The sequence below is a fragment of the Lactuca saligna genome, chromosome 7 (genome assembly GCF_052625555.1).
Source record: "Lactuca saligna cultivar CGN05327 chromosome 7, ASM5262555v1, whole genome shotgun sequence".
Lineage (NCBI taxonomy): Eukaryota > Viridiplantae > Streptophyta > Magnoliopsida > Asterales > Asteraceae > Lactuca > Lactuca saligna.
This window is the reverse complement of record NC_136423.1, coordinates 23,497,501-23,524,446: the sequence shown is the minus strand read 5'-3', so window position 1 is coordinate 23,524,446 and position 26,946 is coordinate 23,497,501. Positions and strand designations below refer to the sequence as shown.

Sequence of the window (26,946 nt, the reverse complement as noted above, 5' to 3'; positions counted from 1 at the left end):
CAAACGATTTGATCTTGGACGAACCCTTTCCATTGGGAAGAGAAATATTTTCTGCACCACCATTGTCATCATTGCCAATATCCATGGAAACCTTGGAATCAGACCCAAAAAGCATCTTTGCTTTAGATGTACTCTTAAGCATTTCTGCTCTAGAAACTATCAACATTCAGGTTACATAAATTAGGGTCATGTCGATATTCCTTATATAAAAGTTCTCAATGAACTGATCATATCACTTTTGAAGCGAAAGAAGAACCAAATCAATGGTTTTCTCCCTTGGGAAATGACATCCATTCTATCTAACTTGTCAATGTATGATTTCATTTGTGGAACATGCACACATACAAAATTTCCATCTTAATGTCTATATGCCAATAGGGATGGAGTTGTCTCATATCTTTCAACTTGAGAAAAATTTGACGTTGGGAGAATCATAGGAGGAGGAGGTGGAAGAGTTAAAGAAGCATGATGTCCAGTTCCACCAATTCGCAAAGAAGGGAAAACATTTTCACCTTGATCAGAATGTGGAAGATCATCTTTAGAAGGAAGAGGAAAACCATAATTTCGATTCAAGTTAGTTTATTTTAATCCTTAATTATTAAACCAAAATTTAAATTAAGGCTAGGATCCATATTTTTTATTCGAAATTTGAAGAGGGATACCATAATCAAATTCGAATCTATTTTAGGTAGGTAAGGCTTTTACCAATTTTAATCTTATGAAACTTCTAGATCTTTTGAGATTCATTGAATCTTATTAATGGCACGTTTAATTTCGGATTATGCTTTCACTTTTGTAACTGGGATGTCGAGGATCACAAACGAGATGTGAATAACCATGCAAAGCCGCTTGACTACCTCGATGCCATTTATCATCTCTTATTGATGTTCCAGTTAACCACACATGCTCCATCAACAATGATCATTTTCAAGATGCTCATCATATCTCTTTATAGTCCCTATTAGTATGTCGGTTAACCACACACGCTCCATTAACGACATATAAAGCATGATGTGCTTTTTCATGGATTTGCATACATTTCACATTTTTTCTAAAGTAACTAAGAGTAGGATTTTATAAAGATGGTTTAATTACTTTATGTCATTATACTTATTAATGAGATTATATCATATCAAATCTGTTCGGCTAACGATCCTTCACCACGCAAGAGAGCAGTGGGGAAGAGTGGATACCCAATTGCGGTCATTTTATAGGCTGCTTCATCAAACTCCACTTATAGTATGACTTCGTGAATGAGTCGTACTAGTGATTTGACTAACTTATCTTATACATTATCATATAAATATTTTAATTGAATATAATATAAAGTGTATTTTAAAACTTTTTAAAAATATTAGGTTTAGATTTAAATTTTTCGAAATTAATAAAATTAATTTAATTAAAAAATGAACCAATTTTGATTTCATCTTTATCTTTTAATTAAAATAATTAAATCATTATGGATTAAATAATTATTAACAATTAACCAATTGATAAAATAATTCAAATTTAATCCTAGTCCTAAGCCTTCTAATTTTCGAAAATAGGCTAGGGTTTATCAGGTTTTAATTGTTCAAATTTTAAAGCTTTTAAAAAAACAAATAACGAAACAAGGCAAACCCTAAAAGGGATCCCCAGTTTTCAAAAATTAGGCAAACGGGCTAGGATTTCAAAACCTTTGCAAATTTCAATAATATAGGTGGAGGCTAGGGTTTCAAGAACCCGAGGGATTTTCGAAAATTGCCTCCTTAGGGTTTCGTTTTTATAAACCCTAAGTTTGATCTATTCAACTTTGTGTAAGATCAATGAGAAAAATAGTTTTGAAAGCATTTATGGGTTTTATATGTTATAAAAATTTATTTTTGCAGAAAAACATAAACCCTAAGTTCACATGCACCCTAAAGGATCTATGTTCTTACTATGATTTGCAAACAACTATTGAATATCAAGAACCCTAAAAGTACATTGTTATTTCTGAAATTACTAAAAGGGTTATTAGAAAATACATACTTTAGTTTATTATAGTAAATAAACTAGTAATCCTTCCTTGTTGGTCTTTAGAAAGCAAGCACCAGAAGTCTCGTGCCTCTAATAGTTCACACCCAAACCCTAGCTAGTTGGAGGCTTAAGAGGAGAGAAGAAGAGAAAGGAAATTTTTGAATTCTCTCTTTTGAATGAAGTGATTTAAAAAATCATAACCTAAATGGGTTTATATAGGTGATGGGGAGGCTAAGGATAAGACAAGTTTCTCTTAGATAACTCTAATCATTTTGCTTTCCCCCTAAGGCATCTAAGTTTCCTTAGAGCCCAAGAAAAGCTCTAGAAACCCTCTACTTATCTAACCCCCCGGGGCCCCTATAGGAGGGTCTAGAATTGGTTAATGTTTAACTTTTGAACATTGTCACCTTTAGTCCTTCTAGTTTTAATTAATCCAATTAATCCCAAAATTAATTCCAATTAATTTTTAATTAAACAATACTATTTCTAATTAATATATTATTCTCATAATATATTAATAAATTATCTATTTTGATTTCTACTTAATGTATTAACCATATAAAAAATTAATAAATCAATCTTTCTCTCTCCAAAAAGCATTTCAGTCAATTACTAGGTTTAAGGGCAACCCAAAAGGACTTTGCTAATAATTCAAGATTATAATAATTTAGTTATTTGCTTAGACACCTAATCCAACAATTTCTTCCTGCTAATAAACCACACAATGTCATCTTTTCTGTGTCTTTATACCATAAGCCATATACTTGAGTCAATACTTTCACATATCCCAAACAAAATAAGCTACAAACTTGGTTTTTTGTTTTGATATAGGCATAACTAGAGGCTTTATGCTTGTTTTATAGATAGACCAATAAGAAAATAAAACCATGACATTTTAGGTAGAATCCGTTATAATTACAAACATAAATCATAGTAGGAAATCAAATCTATATTTACATCTGGTTGTGTACATGATTCCTAGGAAAGGTTATGCCAAATCACCTAGGTAGGATGCATAATTGCTTCCTCTAAGCTACCTATTTATCATAACCACCAGAAAAAATAACACACAAAAAAGATATAGAGAAGGCACACTAACAGAAAACAGAGAGTATACACACACTTTGGGTTAGAATGACTGACGAGTTTAGAATAAAAACGTGAAATAAGTTGTAGTAAATCATATTGGGTTAGTGAGAGGGCATTAATTGTAAAGAGATTTAATGTATTTACCACTAATTGTTGTTGTGTCATGTATATAAAGTCCTAATTTCTATCACCTAATCACGTTAAACACATATCAGAGATTCATTTTGATCCAAAAATTGATGTATAATGAGTTAAATGTTCAAATGACCAAAATCCGAATGTGCTTTCCTGCTTTAATTATGAGTTTTGTCAAAAAAAAAAAAAGTATAACATTCAGAAAAACAAAATATAGAAACACATTAAGTTTTGATAACACATACACACACAAATGGAAGGTAATGGTGTTAGCTTTTTTCCATATAGCAATTAGAGATATAAAACATAATATATATATATATATATATATATATATATATATATATATATATAGAGAGAGAGAGAGAGAGAGAGAGCAAGGAGACAATTACCTATGACTGTGAATATGAAAGTGTCGACTATTGGAATAGTACAAATTAAAAGACGACTAACCCTTATGCCTTCGTCTTCTAGCAGCAGCTAAAGCATCAGATAAAAATATAATGAAGTCAAAGAGAATATTAGGAAAAAAAAGTTATAAATAGTTACTTCAATGTTCAGATACAATAAAATCATTTTTTCTGGTGACTATGTTTCATGCGGTTGCACAGGGACGAGACTGTCGTGTTCTTTATCGGAGGTGGCCGTAAAAATAATACCCCAAATCGTCGGCCATGAGTGAGAAGAGAATGATGCGTTGAGTCCAGATTCACCGATGGGGTTTGGGGGTGGCGTGGATGGTGGAGATGGTGGTGATGGCTAGGGTTTCTAAAAAGCTTGAGTAAATCATGCTCAGGAGTTTCTTCAAAGAAATTGGTAACTCATAGAATTTTCTTTGTTCCCCAGCCTCATATCTGAACCAGCAGGTCTCTTGGCTTATCCTATCATGCATGGAGGAACATATGCTTCCTTTTCTCCATTGGAAACCACTATATCTGAGCCTAGTGGTTTATCAATAAATAATCCAAGTGATGGGTCTTTAAAGGCTTACCAACTACAAAAACAGATCGAATTTTCAACCTTTATCACCAAATCGGATAATGATGGAGTCGTGGTTTTTGAGATTAAACGTTGATGAGGGAAGTGAGAAAGAAAAGGAAGTAATGAAATTTGAAATGGGAGATAGGGTTTTTAAAGAGATTACTGAAGACAACTCAATCCAAATTTTGAATCAATTAAGCGGAGATTAGGGGTAATGATACACTCGTTCTTCATCTGCCAATCTTTTCCATAACAATTTTACAAATTTCTAATCAATTGTCCTTAAATTACGCATACCGAAGTTCAAAATCCATTTTAGATGTGAGAAGGCAATGAGGGGACTTAGTAACAAGCCTGGAAGCTAACAAACCAATCAACGTTTATCTTGACTTTTTAAATTGTTGACCAAAATAAGTTTTATGATTTTTTAATGGATATTATATAAAACTTTGTACCTTTTAAAATTTAGTGTTTGACCAAATTTGCATAATAAGGAGTATATAATTCTTATACAATTCACATAACATTCTTTAACATCATACACGTAATTGTACAATTTTCGAGAAGAATATGTACCTTTCTCTAATTGAAAAGCTTTCTCAATATAATTAAAATATCAATAGAAAAATGTATTTGAATGTCCTTGTAGTTTCTTGTTCTTAACTGTACTCTATCATTTAAGTATCAGTTCAATCTTACAAAATACAATAGCAATATATATATATATATATATATATATATATATATATATATATATATATATATATATATATATATATATAGAGAGAGAGAGAGGATGGTTTACTTGAGATTAAAAAAACATAGAGATCTTGAGATTCAACATCAGCCATATATTTCTCATGTGCTGCTTTAATGCTCCAGCATACCGGCAGCAACGGGATATGTCTAATCATAAATGATTGTATGGCAAAGAGGTATAATCATATATGATTATATATGTGTATACATATATGTTTAATCATATATGATTATCCTTATATGTCTGTTCACAGATTGAGTAATCATAAATGATTATGCTAGTTGGTGGCAGAAGAGGTGGCGGTGGTATAAGTAACAGATGTGATAGTGGTGGGGTAGGTCGGTGTCAGAGGTGGTGGTAGTGGTGGTGGCGGTGACGGTTATGGTGGTGGGTATGGTGGTGGAGGAGAAAGGAACGTGCGACGCTGGTACACTGGAGAATTAGAGCAGCATATGTGAAATACATGGTTGAGGTTGAATCTCAACATCTTTATTTTATTTTAATCTCAATGAAACCTACCTCTCTCTCTCTCTCTCTCTCTCTCTCTCTATATATATATATATATATATATATATATATATATATATATATATATATATATATATACTATTGTATTTAGGCCATTCACAATGTAAGTTTAATAACAGTTCAATAAAATAAATTTGAATATAATATGGAGAGAGAATGTGAAGTTGAATCACTATTCAAAGGTTGAACAGAATGTGTAGTGAAAAGTTGTGCGTTTTTTTAAAAATTTAATTAAATATATATAGTCTCTCCTAATTGGCACACTATTCAACTCTTTATGAATTTAATGTATTGAAGATGACCTTAGTAAGATTGAATTAATACTCCTAATGATAGAGTACACTTAAGAACAAGAAACTACAAGGACACTCAAATACATTTTTCTATTGATATTTTGATTCTATCGAGAAAGCTTTTCGATAGAAAGGTACATATTCTTCTCAAAAATTATACAATTACGTGTATGATGTTAAAAAATGTTGTGTGAATTGTATAAGAAATGTTTCTAACAATGTATCATGTATGACAAGGGGTGTTATTTTATAATGGTGATGGTAAGTGTAAAGTGGATTTTTCAATTACTTTCAGCAGCTGCTGTGTTCAGAATTTAAGATGACTTGGTCATTTTGCTTCCCATCCAGAGTTAGTCATTTTCTTTATATTCTTTCAACCTCAAAATAATTCATAGTATTTGTTTGTTTAGTTTAGAGTTATTCAACACTTAATATTTTCAAATAGCAACCCCTAAAAATCTTGAAAATATGTTTTACAAATAGTAAGTTATGTAAAATACATGGGGGCTTAGAGGGGGATAAAGTGGCGAGCTACACACGGTTTAATTTTTTTTATTATATATTTTTATTTAAAAATATAAAATCATAATAAAGATAAGGACTTTTTTTTTTCTTGTTCGTCATGAGACTTTAAGAATATTTTATTTTTTTAGGACCGACCCTAGTAAAATAAATTATTTATGATTGACCTAAATTTTTTTCATTAGATTAAATAACGAATCGATCATTTGATTTAAAGGCAATACCTTAAACAACAAAAACAACAATACTTGGAATTTGACGTACAAAAACGTTGTTCATAAGTTTTGCATTTTATTGGTAAAAGGGATAACGTGTTCAATGCTTTTAGAGTCATGAAAGCTTTTGGATCATCGGTTTCAAAAGAATAGTTCTAAATTGGAGGGTTTTTTTTTTTTTTTTTTTTTTTTTTTCAGATTAGTTTGCGTTGGACGTAGTAAAACTATAATTTCTAATACTGGTTATAACGGGTCATGTTTTATTATCTTTGACTCTTTAATATTGTTTGTCCAATTTTAGTTTCTTATAAATATATATTGTATTTAACTAGAATGAAAAAGTTATACTACCTAAATAATAGTGTGTATATATATATATATATATATATATATATATATATATATATATATATATATATATATATATATATATATATATATATATATATATATATATATATATATATCCAAATACACACTGTGGTTTTTGACCATTTGGCTCTTTTCAATATCAGCTAAAATTTTAAGGTTTATTTATTAGATTTGTCTAAAGAAATACTAGACCCAAATCATATTATTTATATGCAAATGAGTAGGGTTGGTCTCCCATGATTATGCCATGTCTATTCTTATTGATTTTATAAACAAATATTGCATTAAATATAATTAAAAATGATACCTTGAAAATAATTTCTGATCTGATTAACTAATATAAAAGTTCAAAGTTATATAAGCATATGAACTTAAATCGTTACATTATCAACTAATATATTTATATTTTCCCATTTGACTTGTTTAAAGTTAAAATGAACATATATTATGTTAATAGGATGTGTTAACCTCAACAGTTATTTATTTTATTTTATAAAAAGATGCACAAGCTCACTATTATTGTTATTCGGGAATGTTATTAGTGTTAATCTTTTTGGTCTTTGGTTAAAATGACTAAGTTTAGTTTTCGGCTTGTTTCATGGGCTAAATTTGTCTTGGGCTTAAACCCTTATTTTTGGGGTTTTAAACATTTTATATGGGATGCCAATCATGCCATTAGCAAAATACTTATAGAGCAAAATAACTTAAAAAACTTATGTATTTTTCAACTTTATCGATTAAGTTTTCAAGTTTTTACTTTTACTAATTAAACTCTTATAATTTTATCGATACAATTGTTATGTTAATAAGATCTACACGTTATGCTAATATTGTGTTTAGTGTTTGTGGAAGGAAAATCAACAAAAAAAATGCTTCATATGCACGTAATGAGTTTACTATATACGTCTCCCATTTTAACCAAAATCAAAAGTCGTTTTTGACTTTACCTTATTTTCACAACTACTTCCTAGACTTGCTTGTAAGTCATAAAAGAAATCCTACAAAACAGTAGTTTGACTTACAACTAAGTCGATGTGCAAATTTAATTCACAAACCATTCGAGCATCTACCTTGAATTGGGTATTTAGAAGTTTTTTCAACCTTTCAAACATCCACCTCATTTTACAGTAGACACTAGGGCAAATACGTCAAGTTCAAGTTTGGGATGACTTGGCTCATTTGTTAGAGAAGCTTAAACAAAGCCCAAACGTCCTTTTGTTGTTCTTCAACTCGTTTATGGGTTTGTTAACAATTGTAAAAAATATTAATACTTATGTAAACGCGGTTGTAAATCCAAAGGTCCTTAATACTAATGTCAAAAAAATTAATACTCTCTTATTCGGATCATCTCATAATTAAGAATCTTGTTCGAAAGTGATGGATACATTGGATAATATGGGTGTTTTCTTCGTGTTGCTAAAATAGTCTCATCCACCCTTGTGGTTGTGGAACTCTCTTGGCAAGTGGGGACCCACTCAATTTGTTGTTTAAATAATTCTTACATAGACTAAAACTAAAGCTATTTCTCTTGGTAAATGTCTTTATCAAAGAAATCATATTCTATTAGACAAAAATGACCAAGATCCATCGTTTAAAAACCGGTTTTTTAGTTAAAAATCGGTAAGATGATTGGTTTTCGGTACAACCGGCTTAACTGGTTCGATCATTGGTTCAACTGTTTTCTATAAAAAAAAAAAATTCTATTTTTCAAAACACACATAGACATCCACAAGTTTAACATTAAAAATACACATAAATACAAGTTGTTATCAATTTAAATACATTTAAAAACATATAAACATAAGTTTTACATCAATCCACGTAAATCAAATAAAAAATATAATATAATATAATACAAAAACAAAATATATTATTAGATGAATACAAAGTATTAAAAAACTTCATAACATTTACCATGTGTTTTTATTCAATAAAATATAAATAAATGTATTAAAAAAAAAAATCAAAGTTTGTTATGCAAAATGATTCACTTTCATATGTTTTTATTTAATTTAATTGGTTGAACAAAGCTTTTATAAAACTAGCAAATTTATTCCGGTTTAGAAATAAACATAAAATCACTGCTTCTTGAACAGCTCATTTATTCGGTTCCCCGTTTAACCGGTTCGACCAACCGGTTCAAACCGGTTTTTAAAACATTGGATACACCCTTCATCAAACAATATTTCTCTTATGCACCCAAAAAAAAAATAGCAACTGAAATTGGAATTCGAAAAAAATGTGAAAATATACCTATATATAATATTTAACATATAATACCATAATAATAATAAATGACTTGAGCTTAATATAAAAATTACTTGCAAGTTACATAACTTAGAACTACATATACGGAAAATGCAAATTGCACAATTAATTATTAGTTTCAAAATGATTTTCATATATGTTCGTTAAGTCATTTTTAAAGAATTATGAGCTAGAAGTTCCCTATTTGTCATATAGCTTGATAGGTTAGTAACATGTTTGATCACCATCTTCGATGGAGCTTTCATGCGGACAATTTCTCGTTAAAAATATCGGTAGGATCAGTAATAGTTTTCGAATGTTTTACATTCATCCTTAACAATCGTATTTTGCACAATTTCCATATTTTCATTTTGTTCTAAATAAGACTTGGATGTTAAAAATGCAAAGCGAGTTCATTCCAACATTTTTTTCAAGCGGTTTCTATTGCTTTTGTGTTGTTTTGGAGGCTGGAATGAGTGGTGTCACATTTCTTCGTAAAACAACACCGTCATGTAGGCGCCACGTGTGTTTTTACCATTAATGTGTGGTTTGTTGCTACACTCAAGAAATGATGTCATACTTGAGTTTTTTTTTTATATATTTAATTAATAAAAACTTTATTCTTTAAAAAAAAAAGATAATGTTTCATTAATTAAAATTAAAAGTAAAATTATATCGCATAACTTGAAAAAAAAAAATTAGAAAAGCTAACTAGAAATATTAAGCCTACAACATAAAAAAAAACACACATCAAACGATTAAAAACTTGGAAAAAAATAGATATTAAAAAAAGAAACTAGATATTAAAAACGATTTTCAAAGGTTTTGGAAATAAAAAGATGGTAAAATATTAAGTGTTTGTGGGTTAGTTTGTTTAAAAAATTGTAGAGGTTTGAGAGGTTTAAAAAAGAATGGATAAAGGTTTATATATATATATATATATATATATATATATATATATATATATATATATATATATATATATATATATATATATATATATATATATATATATATATATATATCAACAATTCACAACGGTCAATGTTTGGAAAATAGAGTAAATGAGCGCTCCCTGGAGGTACCACGGTGCAGCCTCCACCGCACCCAAACCACGGTGGAGGGGTGGTGTTTATGATGATGTCAGGGGTGGGTGGTATGGTAGAGACAGTAGTTACTCCCACCGGTCTGAGCAAAGAACTTTTGCTTTTGGAGTTACAGATGAGTAATAAACTTGATAAATAAAATTTATGTAAGATGTATACCATCAGTGAGATAATATCCCTTATAATTTTCATAGCCATTAACAACGTAACTAACTTTCTGCAGAGAAGAAGAGAGAAAAACTGGTGGCCAGAGACGATTCCATTGTAGAAGAAGAGAAGAGTGATAGCGGTAGGGACAATCATGGAACCGACGACAGAAGAGTTCGATGAAAGATTGTGAGAAAGAAAAAAGGTCTCGAGCAGCGATAGACAGAGTCAATTCTGGCGAGATCAACAACTACAGTGTTGATAGAGAGAGAGTGATGATTGAAGATCAGAGGTTTGCCTGGCGAAGAAGAAACCATCGGAGGGAGGCAACAACAGCATCGGAAGAGTCTAACTCGAAAAAAAGATCCAAAGAAGAAGATGTCAACCGAGGAGAAGGGTCATCCGAGAAGAACACAAAAGCAGACGAGGCAATAGAAGAAGTCGAGGAACTCTAGTTTAGTGTCGACGGTTGTATTATTATTTAGGAAAAGAAATAAGAAAAAGATAAACATTGAGCATAATAAAAACACATCTGACGACTATTAGATAATGTCATTGGAGGTGAAGGGTGGCAGCTGCTGGTTATGATCAGCAGTAAAATTTTAATCTGGAGCTCTAATATCATAATAACTATTAAAAATTGGTTGATTACTTAAATGATAATTATATAAAAATATATAAAATACATAAACCCTAATTAGGTTTGACCTAAACATTAATCAATATACGTTTGTTGTCTGTTTAGTTCAAAATATGATCTTTAAATTTATAAGATGCTGTTATCTTTCTTTGATGTTGAGAGTTCAAGTTTCGTTCGGAACACAAATGGTGTTAAAAGTAATTTAGTAGAAATATGTTTGCAGTTAAAAAATAATAATAAAATAAAAATAAAAATAAAAAACATAATTTTCGTATAGATAAGATTTATCCAAAATTATATAAACCAACAAATAGGATGATGAATGATGACATGTGACGCAATCTCTTTGATGAGACTCATCAAAATTACCCCCTTGAACAAATAGAGCGTCGGATTTTTTTTTTTTTCTTTTTTCTTGATTTTCTTTTTTGGTCCTATAAAGTGGTTTAAACCAGATTTTCTTTTTGGTTTGGTTAGGTTAGGTTAATCAAACCAGATTTAATAATATTATTGTTGAAAGCTTGAAATTATTAACAGATATATAAAAGATACTATTATACTTGTAGAATATAAGTGGCTACGTATTAAATTTAGATATTTCAAAGATATATAAAATATAACCTTTTTATCATTCTACATATTAATTTCTTGAATAATCAAGATACGTAGACGATTAGTAGATATTTACTACAACTTCAAGCATATAAATATATTTCCTACAACCTATATTTTATTACATATCGTCTTATTATGTTTATTTAATATGTAACAATTAATTTCAAAACGTATACAACTCCAAGAAAAAAATATATAAATTATTGAGAAGATTTATACAAAAGATAAAACGATTCAGATTTCATATTCGTGTATGCAAACAAAAAGATCTAACAAGGAATTTGTTCAGTAAACCATTTCATGACAGAGAATGGAGCTTTGATCAACGATATCGCCAACTCTACGATCACCGTTACACAGAAACAACAAGGGCATAAACAGCTCAAGATCAACCTGTAAACATATCGAATCCAAAATACAATTCAGCATTTCATCTTCTTCAATCTACGAACTTTACTTTCTGTTTTTCAGTTTATACTTCTTGTTCTTCGATCTATGATTTCGCTTTCAAAAATCATTTTAAAAAAATCACAACATAAAACTTTACTCGACTTCTCGTTGATATCTCCGTTTGTTCAATCTAAAATTCGCTTCATAATTTATTCAAAAAATTGTTGACAACGCTACAAAATTGGGAGAGAGAGAGTTACCCGACGATCCAGATAACGACGCCGATGATAGTGAGGATGAGGGCGACGAAGGCGAACGGTAGGCCTAAGAGAAACCCTAACGGTCTGCATCTACAGTCGTCGTCATCACCGCCGCAACAACACATTTCTTCCGGTGAGATTGATTCCGATTTTGGATGTAATGATTGAATTGAATTTGGAATCTAGAGGAAGAAGAAGAAGAAGATAAGGATTAAGGTTTAAGGAGACGTTGACACCTTGTTGACGGAGAACACAATATACGGTAGAAAACAAGATAAACTACTCTGACAGCTATACACAACCAACCCCACCCCACACTCCATACCCAACCTGCAATACATTTTTGTTGATTAAAATGAACAACGTTTTATATAAATTCATTTCAGATTTTAAATACTGATTTTTTTATTCTTTTTTGGAAAATTAACAAATAATATAAAAATAATGTTAATACTTCATAGTGATTCATTTAAGATGTAATTTGATTTTTACACAGAAAAGTTTATTACAATTATATGTATTTAAGGTATTTTTTACAATGACCCTGTTAGCCACAAATTTCAACGCCTTCCCTATCAAATGGGTGGAAAGGTAGGGAAATATACCAAACATGTTGTCAAATGGGTCGGTGGGTCCACCTACTTAAATCCTCCAATGTATTTCTCAATAAAATCAACTTCACAAGGGTTCTATCAAAATACAATTTCTCAATACTATCACTATTTTCGTAGTACTATAGACATTTTTACATGTTCCTGTCAAAATGCAATTTTTCAATACTACAAGACATAAAGCTTAGTATACTCTATTTTTCCTTGTGATTAATAATTAATAAACAATCACTTGTTTTTGTAGGTTAGGTTGTTCGGTATGGTTGAGGAAAGCATGTGTGGTATTCGATTTTTCACATCTATCCATGTGTTAACACCGCCTCAAAGGAGTGTGGATGTGTTGTGACGTGACCCCTATACGCTTGAAGATTAACAATGAGCGAAAACTTTTTCAAACGGTTAAAAATTGCACCGTTGAATGTTGAATATGTATATGTTTGTGTTTGTAAAAATTAATTTTCAAATATAAACCACACATCTTATAATTATAAATACCAATCATTTTATACACATTAGTTGTGATACTTGTATACTATACGAGTTTATTCAAAATGGAATATTAAATATGAAGATCTAAAAATTTAGAAAATTTGAATTTATAAGAAAAAGATATTGAATTATTGTTTTTGGAATCATGTTTTGGACAATTTCACACGACTGAAATTGATATGTATTTATTATTACATTTAAATATTATATGAAATTTAATAAAATAGAAAAAAACCATAAAATGACAAGTGAACAAAAAAAATCAAAAAATCTTAGAAAATTTTATATGTCAAATGGAATAAAAACATAACAGTTATCAAAAATGATTTTAATTTATTAGGATAGATTTCACACTACAAAAACACACATCTTTCTGCTCTCTCATTTTTTTTTTTTCATTAAATTATGGATCCAAATCAAAATACATCATCCACTCCAAACACCTCAAACACTTCAAATGATCAATATGCACATCTTAATAGCATGCAATGGTTAACATCTTCAATCCAACAACAACCTTTATTCACCAACTTTCCATATCACTCAAACTACTACCAACAAAAACGACCACAACAATTCAATCAACCCAAATTTCAAATTTTTCAACAACACTCTTAACAATTTCAACCCCAACCTTCTTAACCTCAACAATCAAAAGCACAACCATCACAAGTCTCATTTTCTCAATCTCAACCTATAAACCTCGACAATTATGATGACGAACATGTACCAGAAACACAAACATCATCTAGAAAAAAGCACAACCATCACAAGTCTCACTTTCTGAATCTCAACCTATGAAACTCGAAAATTATGATGACGAATAGGTACCAGAAACACAAACATCATCTAGAAAAAGGTAGCAGAAAGGAAAAGGAAAAAAAACCTACGGTTTGGAGCAAAGAAAATGAGGAAGCTTTATCGAAATCTTGGGTTTTCGTATCGTGCGACGTGAAAAGAGGCAACGCACAATCCGGAGAAAGTTTTTGGAATCGTGTTTGGACCACTTTCACGCATGATTAGGAATGCAAACAAAACGGACCTACGACACGATCAATTGAAATGGCGTGACTTACGAGCGGCTTACACTAAATTTAATTACATATTTGATAATTTTTAAAACATGCACAAAAGTGGTAGCAACAATTTCAATATTCTTACAACCGTATGCTACCAATAAAAGCTTACCAACAATGGTAAACCATTCGGGTACAAAAAAGCATGGGATATTTGTCGTAAGGGTCCAAAATGGGTCTTTAATCCAAAGACTGCGCATTCGGAATCGACCACCGACTCCAACAAATGTTCGAGAAGTTATGAGTTGGATGTTGGTTTTGGTCTCAATTTTAATGATGATTTCGACGACACCGAGGTGGAGGGTCCACCGAAAGTCCAACTTCGTCGACCACCAGGAAGGGACAAAGCGAAACATGCGGCGTTTTCATCCGGAAAAGCAAGTTGCGAAGACGTGATTTTGAAAAAAAAAAAAATGACAACTCTACTTTTTCTTGCTTTTTTTTTTTAAAAAAAAAAAATTAAGGAAACTCGACGCCAAAAAATAGCACTTACCGATTTTCAAATTATAAACACAAAGCCCTAACCAGATATCAACTCGAAAAATCTAGCAACATTTTTAAAAATTCAACAACAAGTCCGTGACAAATATGAAAATTAGGTTCAAAGGTTATTAATATTTATGTTTTATTTTCTATGTTTGTTTATTAATTTAGGTTTAAAATTTTATGTTTTTATGTTTTTTCAATAATTTAGTTTTTAAATTTTTATGTTTTTTAAGTAATATAATGGGTTTTTAAGTAATGTTGTAACACCCCGACTCTCAGATATTAACTTTACAACTTTATTTTTCATTTTGAAAAGTCCACTCGACGAGTTGAATGCCCTGGCTCGCCGAGTAGGAACTAATTTGGCCGTGTAAGTTAAGTGACCAACTCGACGAGTTGGAACTGGAGGATGAAACTCTAATTTTCGGGGTTTTGCAACCTATTTAAAGGGTCATTAGCCTCCCTTATAACCCCCTTTGAGCTCAGAAGCCCTAAATCATGTTTTTTCTCCATATTTGTGTGTTGATAAGCTTGCAAGGAAGGTTTTGGTGCAAGGAGCTTGAAGATCAAGAAGTTTGAGGCAAGGAACAATTATGGATCGGAAGTCTACTCCATTTTAGCATCACTTGAACGTAACAAATCGTTACCTTGATCTCTTTTTCATATATTGATAACTTTGCATCGCAACATTCTCCCCATCAAAGTTATGAATGGATGACCCGCTTCAATTTTCCAAAATCGTGCAACTTCACGAACCAATCCTTAAGCGTGACATGTAGAGATGAACTTCAAATCTTTATTTCTTCAATGACCTTCCAATCCGGGTTCTAAGGTGTGATTCCTTCCAAACCGACCATCAAAAGGAAATTAGGAGTATCCAAACCTCCACAAGATTACCCAATTTTGAGCATAAAAGCACACCCTAAAAATCTTCAATAAGTCCAAACCCATCATGAACTAATCACTTCCGAATCTCCAATCCAAATCACTTCATAAACTTCAAATGCTCAAGGTCACTTCGATCTTCAAGTACGCGTAATATGAAAAATTCAACTTTTGAATTCCCATATTTAATTCTCTCCCCTTTTTAACAATCGAAAAATGATTATAAAACCAAACAGGAATGAGAAAGCACTCGAAATCGGAAATTTTCTATTAAAACTCCCCCTTAACACATGGCATAAACTTTTTGCATAAATCCGGATTATCCAAAAAAACTCAAATTTCGAATTCGTTCACGGATCGCCTTTGACAAAATTTCACAATTTTTGGGTAGAAACTATCAATTTAGAAAATTTGTAGTGACCCGGTGCGTCCAAAGCAGCCTAAGATGTGAAACTTTACCCAAATTGCAAAAATTGGGCATAAAGTGTCAATTCATATTAATTGCAAGGGCCAAATACGTAAATTTCCCATGTTCAGAATTTTTAGCCCAATTGTGAATTTGGGTAAATTCTGCCAATACTTAGAAACTTCAGGGATGCAACACGAAAATTATTCATTCTTCACAAACTTTTAACTCCATTTCGAAGTGTGTTTTTCCATTTCTTACAAAATACAGGGGTACAAACTGAAAGTGTTTGTTTTCTTCCCCAAATCGTTTGTTCCGGTTGAATAGGAACGAAATATCGACCATTGACCAAAATTAACATCAAAATCATTTTAGACCCTCGACATCGATGCTCGGCAATGGACCCTCGACATTGAATACATAGCCTTCGCTTTTAGTCACTCAGCCTCGACTTCGAATACATAGCCTTTGTTTTACAGTTCATGGGAGATGTTCCCGACATAATTCCAATTTCAGAGTTAAGGATGGATGAGAATAAAAGGCTGATCGAAGAGCCTGAGGCAATTGTTGACCGTAAGACTAAGAAGTTATGACGCAAGATGGTCGACTTAGTTCTAGTCCGATGGAAACATTCGAATGCGCCGAATCTCACTTGGGAAACAGAGGATGACATGATGAGTCGCTATCCACATCTGTTTGCTGATGCATGATTCCGGGACGGAATCATCCTAAGGGGGAGAAAATTGTAACGCCCGGGTTTCAGGGCTAAGCATTTTTTTCAATGTAATAGTCTAGGTCAACTATTGTAACTCTTTTTTTAGTAATAAATATGAAATATTTGAGTATTATATGAATTATGTGTTTATGTGTTTATTATTTAATTATAAATGTATAATTAATAAAGAATAAAAATGAGTGTCAAAATTAACGTGTGAGATAATCCCGATATCTCTACATAAATTTGTAGAATATGTCACAAGGTTTCCGTACATATAAAGAACGCCGAAATCCGAGTTATAACGAAGAAGTTATGGCCCGCCGAAGTTTTACGGCAAAACCGGCACAGCACCGGGAGACGTAAATAGTGAATTTACGATAGAAGACTTTTTAGCCTTAGCAATCTAAACAAAAGTCATAGAATATGTTAAACTAAGAACATCGATAAAAATAACGCCCAAATCTGACTTCGTATGAAGAAGTTATATTTTGCTAAGATTCGGCTTAGCAGTGCACGACCCGAAACTCGAATTTTAGTTCGAGCAGTTTTTGGCTTACGCGACCTAAATGAGAGTTGAAGATCTCATTAATAGGAACTCAACGGTAAAAAGACAGACAAAAACGGAGTCCGTATGAAGGAGTTATGAACTCTTCGCGGTCATTTAACAGTTTAAACGCCTCCTACTGTTAAATTTGAGATCGGTTGAGAATTAGCCGACGGAGTCTAAATGAAAGTTGTAGATCTTGATTTTACCTACGCGTGGATATAAAGAACGTCGAAAACGGAGCTCGTATGCGAAAGTTATGATTTTTCCAAGTTTGAAGGTTGATACGCGATAGGGGGTGATGTGGCACCACCAGAATTGGACACGTGGCACCACCAGAAGGCCACCACATGGACGAACTCGGCGAGTCATGACTCAGACTCAGCGAGTCCATCAGATTTCTCCCCTATAAATAGAGGTGTCGGGTTCCCTCATTTCCTCACCCCTCACCCCTCTTCTTTCTCTCTCTCTCTCTCTAAACTCTCTCTCTAAGCTCCCTAACCCCCCTAAAAGCCTAGGTAAACCCCCTAGCACCCGAAGGAAGCCCCGAGGCTCCCAGAGTCCCAAGAAAACAGCCTTTCGGCTCGGGAACGTTGCTCCAGTGAAGCCCGGTTTTTGAGAAAAACTCACTGTAAGTGAGCTGTACCTATCCTATCTTTAGTTTAGCTTATGTTTGAATATAGGAATGTTATTAGGTCCTTAAAATAATTATTTGGGCTATTATTATGAGTTATATTGACTGTTATTAACGCTTATATAATAATAATAATAGTTAGATCATTAATTTGTCACGGTTATCATTAGACTAAACCCTAGTGGTATCGATACTAGGTTTTATCGAAGGAATATCATTTTGAGAGTATCGAAGCGCTGTCCGAGTGCTGAGTCACCACCTAATCAGGTGAGTGCATAGTTACTTTCATCTTACACATAGATATGAAGTATTTTATACATTACGTGCTATATGTGCATATTATCTGTATACTTGTTATCTATGTTGGATGAATGTTTTTATACAAGTTTTAAATGATTTAAACTGTATATGTATTTTATATCTACAAAAATGTTGGGGTAAAACATGGGTAGATGTAATAAGACGATGTGTGATAAAATGATGAGAGGCCTCGATGTTGTTGTTGTTGATCCGGTCATCTAGCGGAGTATAGATGACGACCACAGACTCTTCTAGACAGTCCAGTGGAACACTAGCAGGCTCGCAACCTGTAGGTGTTGTGAACGATGTGTTCACCGGTGTACTTCATCCCCCACATGGTTGCCTATTAGGACATTTATTGCTGAGGAATCCCCTTAGCAGTAGTGTCCGTCCCGATGATGATCCTTAGGCTAGGTCCCTTATGATAGGTGTTTAGGGACGTAAAGTGAGGACAACGGGAACGCGTAATCGGGTTATTGTTGATTGATGAAATTAATAAACTTATTTATTGTGGGTTGAAAACCCTATGTACTCACCAGGCTCCCAAGCCTGACCCACTTAGTTTTATGTATTACAGGTAGTGGCGCATGAGCATAGGTGTGATGTTTTGGACGAGGGATTACGGATATAGGCCTGTAGATATGAAATAATGTAGTAAGGCTTATATTGTACTGTTTATACTTTTGATCTGTACGAACATGACATCCCGAGTCTTTTAATGAAATACATTTCTATGGAAATGCTTTTGATAAATCTTTATCATATTATTGTTTTGGGACAAATTCTGCAACCCTTTTATTAAAAGATAACTCTAATTTTAAAATAAAGTATAAACAAAACCGGTCTTTTCTGGCCGTGATTTTGGGGATGTCACAGATTTCGATTCCACAATCAGTCGACCCTCGATGTCAATACTCATAATGAATCCTTCAACCCTTAGAAATTGATTCTCCCATTTCAACCCTTCCATTATAGACATTGATGTCGACTTCAAACCTTCATTCTTCAGTTAACCTAGAACATCCAAAACTGTCTATCGTTGACATACCCATTCATCAAAGTCAACCCAAACCTTCGAAGTCAGGTAAAGAACGTCGACTTCAAGTCATTTGATTTCAAATAGTAATCATCAATCGACATCAAACCTATTGATCCTTCTTCCTTTTGTTATCAACCAAACTCCAAGACACTTCTCAATACTCTATTCGAACTACTCCATACCAAATTCGATTCCAAAGCTTTCAAATCAAGTGTCGACTCCAAAAATCTACGTTCAACATAAAATGGACCTTCGGAATCAAAACTTAACTCCTTTAGATTTTCAAGTATCCTGCTTCAATATCAATATTGACCACGAAAAGGCTTCGATTTCCAAATCATTCTTCAAGTATCGAATGAGACTCACTTACTGTGTACGACATCAAGAACATAAATCCAATAAATTATCGGAATTGATCCCCAAATCAAGCATGATTTCGACATTCATAGCCCAAACACAACTTGTATCTTCCAATTTCAACATCCAATTCATCGATTCAGCACATAAAAAACGAGTTTGACTTTTTATGTGTTTGACTTTTCGAAGTCAAAAATCAACAAACATGAAATTTATGATTCTAACAACAAATTTCAGATTAAAACATGTTCAATCAACTGTTCTTCATCATATTCAAGTGTTCTTGACCATATTCATCCAAACCAAAGATCCAATTTTTGATTTCTGAGCTATAACTTGAAAATCAATTTTGTGATTGAACACAACTAATTTAATCGATTCACAAGTTTAGAATCACAAACAACTTCTAATCAATTAACAGAATCGCTGAAACGAAAACTGGAACTCAAGAACACGTTAATCAAAAAATCGAGATATGCTCTTCAAAAATGTACAATCTGATAAAGCGTATGAAGACAAGGAACATTGGCCAACAACAGCTTCGATTGAATGAATTGAATAAGTCATTGGGCTCCGTGTTTTAAGATATCGGATCGAAATACCTTTTAGGCATAATGGATTGTGAACGGTAACCTTTCAAAATTATGGGCTTAAGATATCGAGTAACAGCAATGGATCTATTATATGATTTTTGGACTTAAAAACAAACATGAACAATAATGGATCTAATATGATTTCGGTCTAATTTTTGATTAAAACGAATAATTGCAATTTGAGAGTCGAATCAAACAAAAGAATAGGATTGGATCGGGCTTGATTAATGCAAAAATTATTGGATCATAACAAATGAGTTTTTTCAAAAAAAAAAAAAATGATCCAATAAGTCAAAATGATCAAACAATTCAAGAACGCAAGCACGACTCAAAGAGATTTAGAGAGATCAAAGATTCACCATAAACGTTCCAATTGTGTTGAATGTAGCCAAATCGAGAACCGTTTCATTAAAAAAAATCGTTTTGATCTTCGAAGACCCGCTCTAATACCAATTGATGTGAATTATAAGCATTTGATTTGGCATACAGAATTAAAAAACACAAGGAACACGATGATTTGGGTGCTAAAAGATGTATTTGATCATAGTAAATGAGTACAAAAAGGGTACTAGACTAGAACTTTATAAATATCTCAGTCGCTACTCACTATGAACTATATATCTCAAGCACACATCTACAAGTGGTATGAAACCATTTTATATAGAGGTGTTTACATCTCTCTCTCTCTCTCTCTCTCTCTCTCATGTCACAAGGCTACTCTACCAAATGCAGGTGGATCTACAAGAGTCAAACCATTACAAAGTCATACATGGATAACTTGACACTCTAAAACTTAGCATTAAACTGGTCGTTATTGAACCGCTCTCGTTCCCGTTTTCGGTTCGACCAGTTCAAACGGATTTTTAAAACACTGGTTTTATTCGTTTTCTAAAAGTTTTATAAACAATGCATCTACCATAGTTACAGATAGATTGGATCCGTGGAGATGGGTTTGGTGGTGGAGGACATATTCTCCGTGAAGTCTGCCGGATCTCGTTTAGATCTCGTGCCGTTTCCTATGGGTGCTGGTGACATATCTTTTATTTCCTTGATGTGGGGAGGTGGTTGAAGATGGCATTCATTTATTCTTTAAGTGTTCGTTGACTCGTCAATTATGGATTAAGTTTGTGAGATGGGTAGACATAATGGTGTTGTCATTTAACTCTATTGAAGATGTTTTTGAATGGATTGATAGTCAAGTTGTTGCAAATGCTTGAAGATCATTGAGATGGCTTGCGCTACTTTAATTTGGATTCTTTGGACTTATCAAAACGTGTTAGTTTTTAGCATTGTGAAGTATAAGAGAGAGTTGATGTTTGATTCTATCGTTTCGTTCTCTAATAATTGGTTTTGTAGTATGAATCGTAAAATAAGGAAAACTATAATCGGGTGGCTTCAAAATTTGATCATGAACTAATTGTTATCGTTTTGTTTTCGCTAGTTGTTTGCTAGTTTTTTACGATGCAATTCCAATATATATATATATATATATATATATATATATATATATATATATATATATATATATATATATATATATATATATATTACTAAATACAATAATCTATTTATAATATACTACTTTAATAAATTGCAAAACATTTAATTATAAATCAAGCGATATTTAAACCAACCAACCCATTTTCTAATACTGGTTTTTGTTATTTTCTAACGGTGGTATCATTATTAATAAAATAAAATAAAACTAAAAATCAATGTCTTATTATCGAGCTTTTATAGGTTGCGTTTTATATATTAGATCACCATGAGGTGTTTTTCGATAGAGAAGGGATTAAATTTTTTTTTTTTTCTTATCTTTCTAAAAAAATTATATTTATCTTCTGCCCATTAGATTAAAACAAATAAACTAAGATAGTGGTAGGAATTTTTTCTTTTAAATATTAACATGAATCTTTTTTTCTAAAATAGTTGATGCTATTTTAATAATTCCAAATATTCATTACTTTACAAGTTTACATCTATCATTTCACATGCATTATATTCCTTTATTCTCATCATGAATCCATTAATATAAATTATTCACTTTTTTAAAGTTGCCTAAAATATCATATTCTAGAGATGCGTAAAAGTAAAAGACAAAATTGCAAGAATGGTCCCTGTGGTATGTTCAAAATTGCTAATTTGGGCCAAACAAGTTTGGACTAGCATTAATAGTTCGTAAGTTTTCATTTTACTGCGGTTTTGGTCCAAAACAGTTTAAAAAATATAAAAATGACGGATTTACCCTTTTCCATTTGTTTTTTGCATTTCTTTTTGTTATTTAATTATTTTTTAACTGAAAAAATAAAAATAAATAAAATAAAATAAAATCTCTCTCTCTCTCTCTCTCTCTCTCTCTCTCTCTCTCTCTCTCTCTCTCTCTCTCTCTCTCTCTCGTTTCTTGCTTACCACTAGCCAAATCAAAACAAACATCTATCCATTTAACACTTACACATACTTAACACCCACAAATCAAAACCCAAAATCGATTCAAAGATCTGAAGTGGAATGTCATCTAACTTGCCGGATCTGAAATGGTGGTGTATGTCGATTGTGGTGCCACAAACCACAAGTCATTACCAGTTGGTGGTGCCGAAGGAGAGAGATACACTTCGTCTCCAACCTGTGGGAGAGAAACCACAAACCTGAACCTAGTGTCGTCATCGGAGTATGAGTGAAACGAAGAGACACAGACGAAAAACGGAAAACGAACCTATAAGAGGGAGAGAGACACGAAAAACGACGCTAGGGTTAGCTATGACAGACGGTGGCGTTAGGGTTTGCTATAACATCCAGATCTGACGACTGAGAAGAGGTGTTTTCGGCGAAGAAGAAGAGGATGGCAGAAAAACCCTTACTAGTCGTCGGATCTAAGGAATTGAGACTCGTCGGAGAAGGAATCAGATGAAGATGGTGTAGGAGATGAAGTCGTTTCAGACAAAATCGTTTATGGCTCGAGTTTACAGATGAAGTCGATAACCTTAGCGGTGGTGTTGTTGTTTATATTCGCCGGAAATGCGAAGGTTTTCAAAGGATTTTCCGGTGGTGGTGGTGTTGTTTATATTTGCCGGAAAAACGAGGGCGTTCATATACGAGAGAGAGAGAGAGAGAGAGACATATTTCTTTTATTTATTTTTATTTTTTTAGTTAGAAAATAATTAAATAACAAAAAGAAAAGCAAAAAACAAATGGAAAAGGGCAAATCTATCATTTTTAGATTTTTTAAATTGTTTTGGACCAAAACCGCAGCAAAATGAAAACTTCCGGACTATTGATGCTAGTCCAAACCTGTTTGGCCCAAAGTACCAATTTTGGACATATCACAGAGACCATTCTTGCAATTTTGTCAAAGTAAAAAACCGATCATGTAGAAGTTCTAACGCTTTTCATTGATAATCATAACATTTTCTATTTTTTACTTATATTGTTACCAAATTATACAAAAATAAGAAAAAATAATAGACAAAATAAGAAAATAAAAAGATGTAATATACATAATAAGCTTTTAGAAAACCTTATGCATTAAAGATTATACTTACAAAAAATATGTTTTTAAAAAAACCATTATATGACAAAATAAAAGAGATTTTATAAAATGTCAATGAAATGATCCAAATAATAAAATGATAGCTACTAAATAAACACCCTAATAAAAAGGTCAACAGTATTTTTTTATATTGAACACTGTGTTTTTCTTGAAGTCCGTATACTTCTAATTCAATAAAAGCTATCCCCTGTACGAATCAAAACACTAACCCAATTTTTTGTTTTTTTTTTTGTTTTTTTAATTCACGTGTCTCTTCTTTTGATTTTGATTTTCTTTATTTTTTATTTATATTTTCTTTTTTATTTTATGCTTGAATATTAACATTTTTTGCAGTATATATTTTGTCACGTTGTTTCAACAATTAATACTAAAATATTTTATTTGCTATAAAATAAAATTTATCTTGTTTTTATTATAATAAAGTAATATACATGCATACGTTTTTATGTAATAAGAATAACAAAACTTATATTATATTATTATATACCTATAAATAATACTAATAATTATAATAATAACGATAACTGTTAAACAACAATAGATGATAAATATAATAAGTATATTTTTTCTTCAAATTGAAGTAATATTATTAAACAAAATAAATAATAATAATAATAATAATAATAATAATAATAATAAATATAGCTTTTATTTATTATAATAAAATAAAATAAAATAACTTTATATAATATTAAAATCGAGGGATATGATTAGACTTTGTAATGGATATAAATAGACTAATCATTCCCTAATTAATAGGAGTGTTTTTTTAGTAAGGTTGTGTTTATAGTAATTTGGGGTGTTTATTTAGCCATTTCCTTCTACATAGTTAATTGTTATGCAATCACACATGGTCGCTCTTGAAAGTAAATGTAATTATGCACTCCTTTTATAATTTAAGTCAACAAGTATATATATGATGCATCCCAGTTTATTAATCATTAACGGATTGTCTATTTGTCTTTGTCAACCAGCCGTTCGATGAAATTCCCATAAGACAAAACTAGCTCTTGATGATCAAACCTGGATTGGGCTTTATTTGTAATGATGAAAATAAGACTCATCAGACATCACGTTTATAGAATCACAAATATATCTTTTTTTCTAATTTTGATCTCACTCTCATGATAGTATGTACTTCAGAAGTCCATCGGCTTGAGAGTTTGAGCTCTTAAAGAAAATGTGGGTGTTCATATTTAGACAAAATACCATTATGGAACATGATACATTTTATCTTTTCCCTCTTCTTTTATCATCGGTTTCACAGTCCTTTAATATCGTTTTTGCTACTTGAACTAATAATTTCGCTTAGGTTGAAAACATTTTGTTTTACAAAGCTATATTTCATTTGTCAAAGTGTATACAATACCTGGAATGTTAAACCTTTGTCTAAATTGTAGACAAAACTTCATAAATGGTCCATGTGGTTTCATAAAATTTGAAGTTTCGTCCTTAACTTTAAAAAAACCTTACAGATGGTCATTATGGTTTCAAAACTTTTAACAAAAGGTCCTAATTGCTAACTCCGTCAAATTTTATCCGTTAAGTGAAGGGAATGTAACATCCCGACTCCCATGTATAAAGTTTAATTGTTTTATATTCATATTGATAGGGCAACTCGACGAGTTGGGGGTCCCAACTCGTCGAGTAGGGACTGAGATGGCCGCGTGGACTTTAGAACCAACTCGACGAGTTGGAGTTGAGTGTGAAAACCCTAATTTTTAGTGTTTGCACCCTATTTAAAGGACCTTAAGTCCTCTACCCAATCTCCCTTATCACTTAATCACCCAAAGACAAACCCTAATCGAGCTACCTTCCATTTTGAGAGTAAGTAAGGCTAAGAGTGTGGGTTTTGGTGCATTACTTGGAGAAACTCGGAGATCTAAGAGCTTGGAACAAGAAGGACTCCATAGATCCGGCATCGATTTAGTTGTGGCAACCATTTGAAGGTAAAAAGCCACTACCTTGATCACTTGTTTGCTAGATCTCCCCATCAGAGAGTTTATGGCCATTTCTACCTTCTTCTTGAGTTATTCTTGGTTTTGAGCATGCTTTGAAGCTAAGACATCGGATCTGGAAACTACTAGGCCCCTTAGGCATAAAGACTCAAGCTTTATCAAGTTTTGGCCAACTTCCATGCCTTAAACCCCTTATTGAGCCTTGTTTTGGCAAGATTATATAACACTGTAAATTTTCAGCTAAAATTTTCATTTTCAAAATCACATAATTCCAATTATAACTTTTCAAAAATCCACAATTGTTTAAATTATCACAAAACACAATCAATAATTATCTGATAATAATCCAGGATCCTCTAAAACATAAACTCCATCTCGTGTGTACAATCAAGCTAGGGTCTTTCCGTGATCCTGAGAAGTACTTGAAACCCATATCACATAACACGGTAAACACAAAGCTTAGTGAATTCCCTAAAATACAACACAGATCTCATTAGCCTCTCATGGCTATATCTCAATAGAGACCCAACGATCAATGTGTCTCGGTGGAGACCCTTCGGTCCCACAACTCGGGTTGGACCCTCCGGTCCTAACTCAGTAAAGCTCGGAATAATACACAGCATAAATCACAAAGATATAATGCAGGATATCACAATTCTTAATATAAGTATACAAGACCCTTCGGTCACATAATGTTACCACTCATGGTAAGTATAGTGAGAAGACTCACCTCGTAAGTAAGCAAGTAAACCTCGTACTCCTCGAACGGTCTAATCCTCGCCTGCACGTCATAATCATCTCTAATTAATACTTATCACCACAACCTAAATAATTTAAGCTAACCTCTTTCTCTAACCCTTGGAAAGGGTAAAAGACCATTTTACCCCTCCATGGTCTCCATAATCCATGTCTTGACCAAACTCTAAAAGTCAATAGAAGTTAACACTCGAGTCAACAGTCTATGTTGACACAACTCGTCGAGTGCATCTATGCGACTTGTTGAGT

At 32.2% G+C, this 26,946-nt stretch overlaps 1 protein-coding gene across 1 annotated transcript; it reads right to left on the bottom strand.

The window, feature by feature from the left end:
- Positions 1 to 11,821: 11,821 nt before the first annotated feature.
- LOC145005296 (signaling peptide TAXIMIN 1-like) lies at positions 11,822 to 12,600 on the bottom strand. The gene is made up of 2 exons (XM_078964376.1): positions 12,299 to 12,600; positions 11,822 to 12,041 (listed from the first exon to the last, which is right to left on the bottom strand). Exons 1-2 carry the CDS (start codon positions 12,421 to 12,423, stop codon positions 11,918 to 11,920), a joined length of 249 nt encoding a protein of 82 aa, XP_078820502.1. The 5' UTR covers positions 12,424 to 12,600; the 3' UTR covers positions 11,822 to 11,917.
- Positions 12,601 to 26,946: the final 14,346 nt, after the last annotated feature.

Coding starts and splice junctions, on each gene's coding strand:
- LOC145005296 (XM_078964376.1), bottom strand. CDS start 12,423: ATGTGTTGTTGCGGCGGTGATGACGACGACTGTAGATGCAGACCGTTA. Junction 12,042..12,298: donor GTCGTTATCTGGATCGTCGG/GTAACTCTCTCT, acceptor ATATGTTTACAG/GTTGATCTTGAGCTGTTTAT.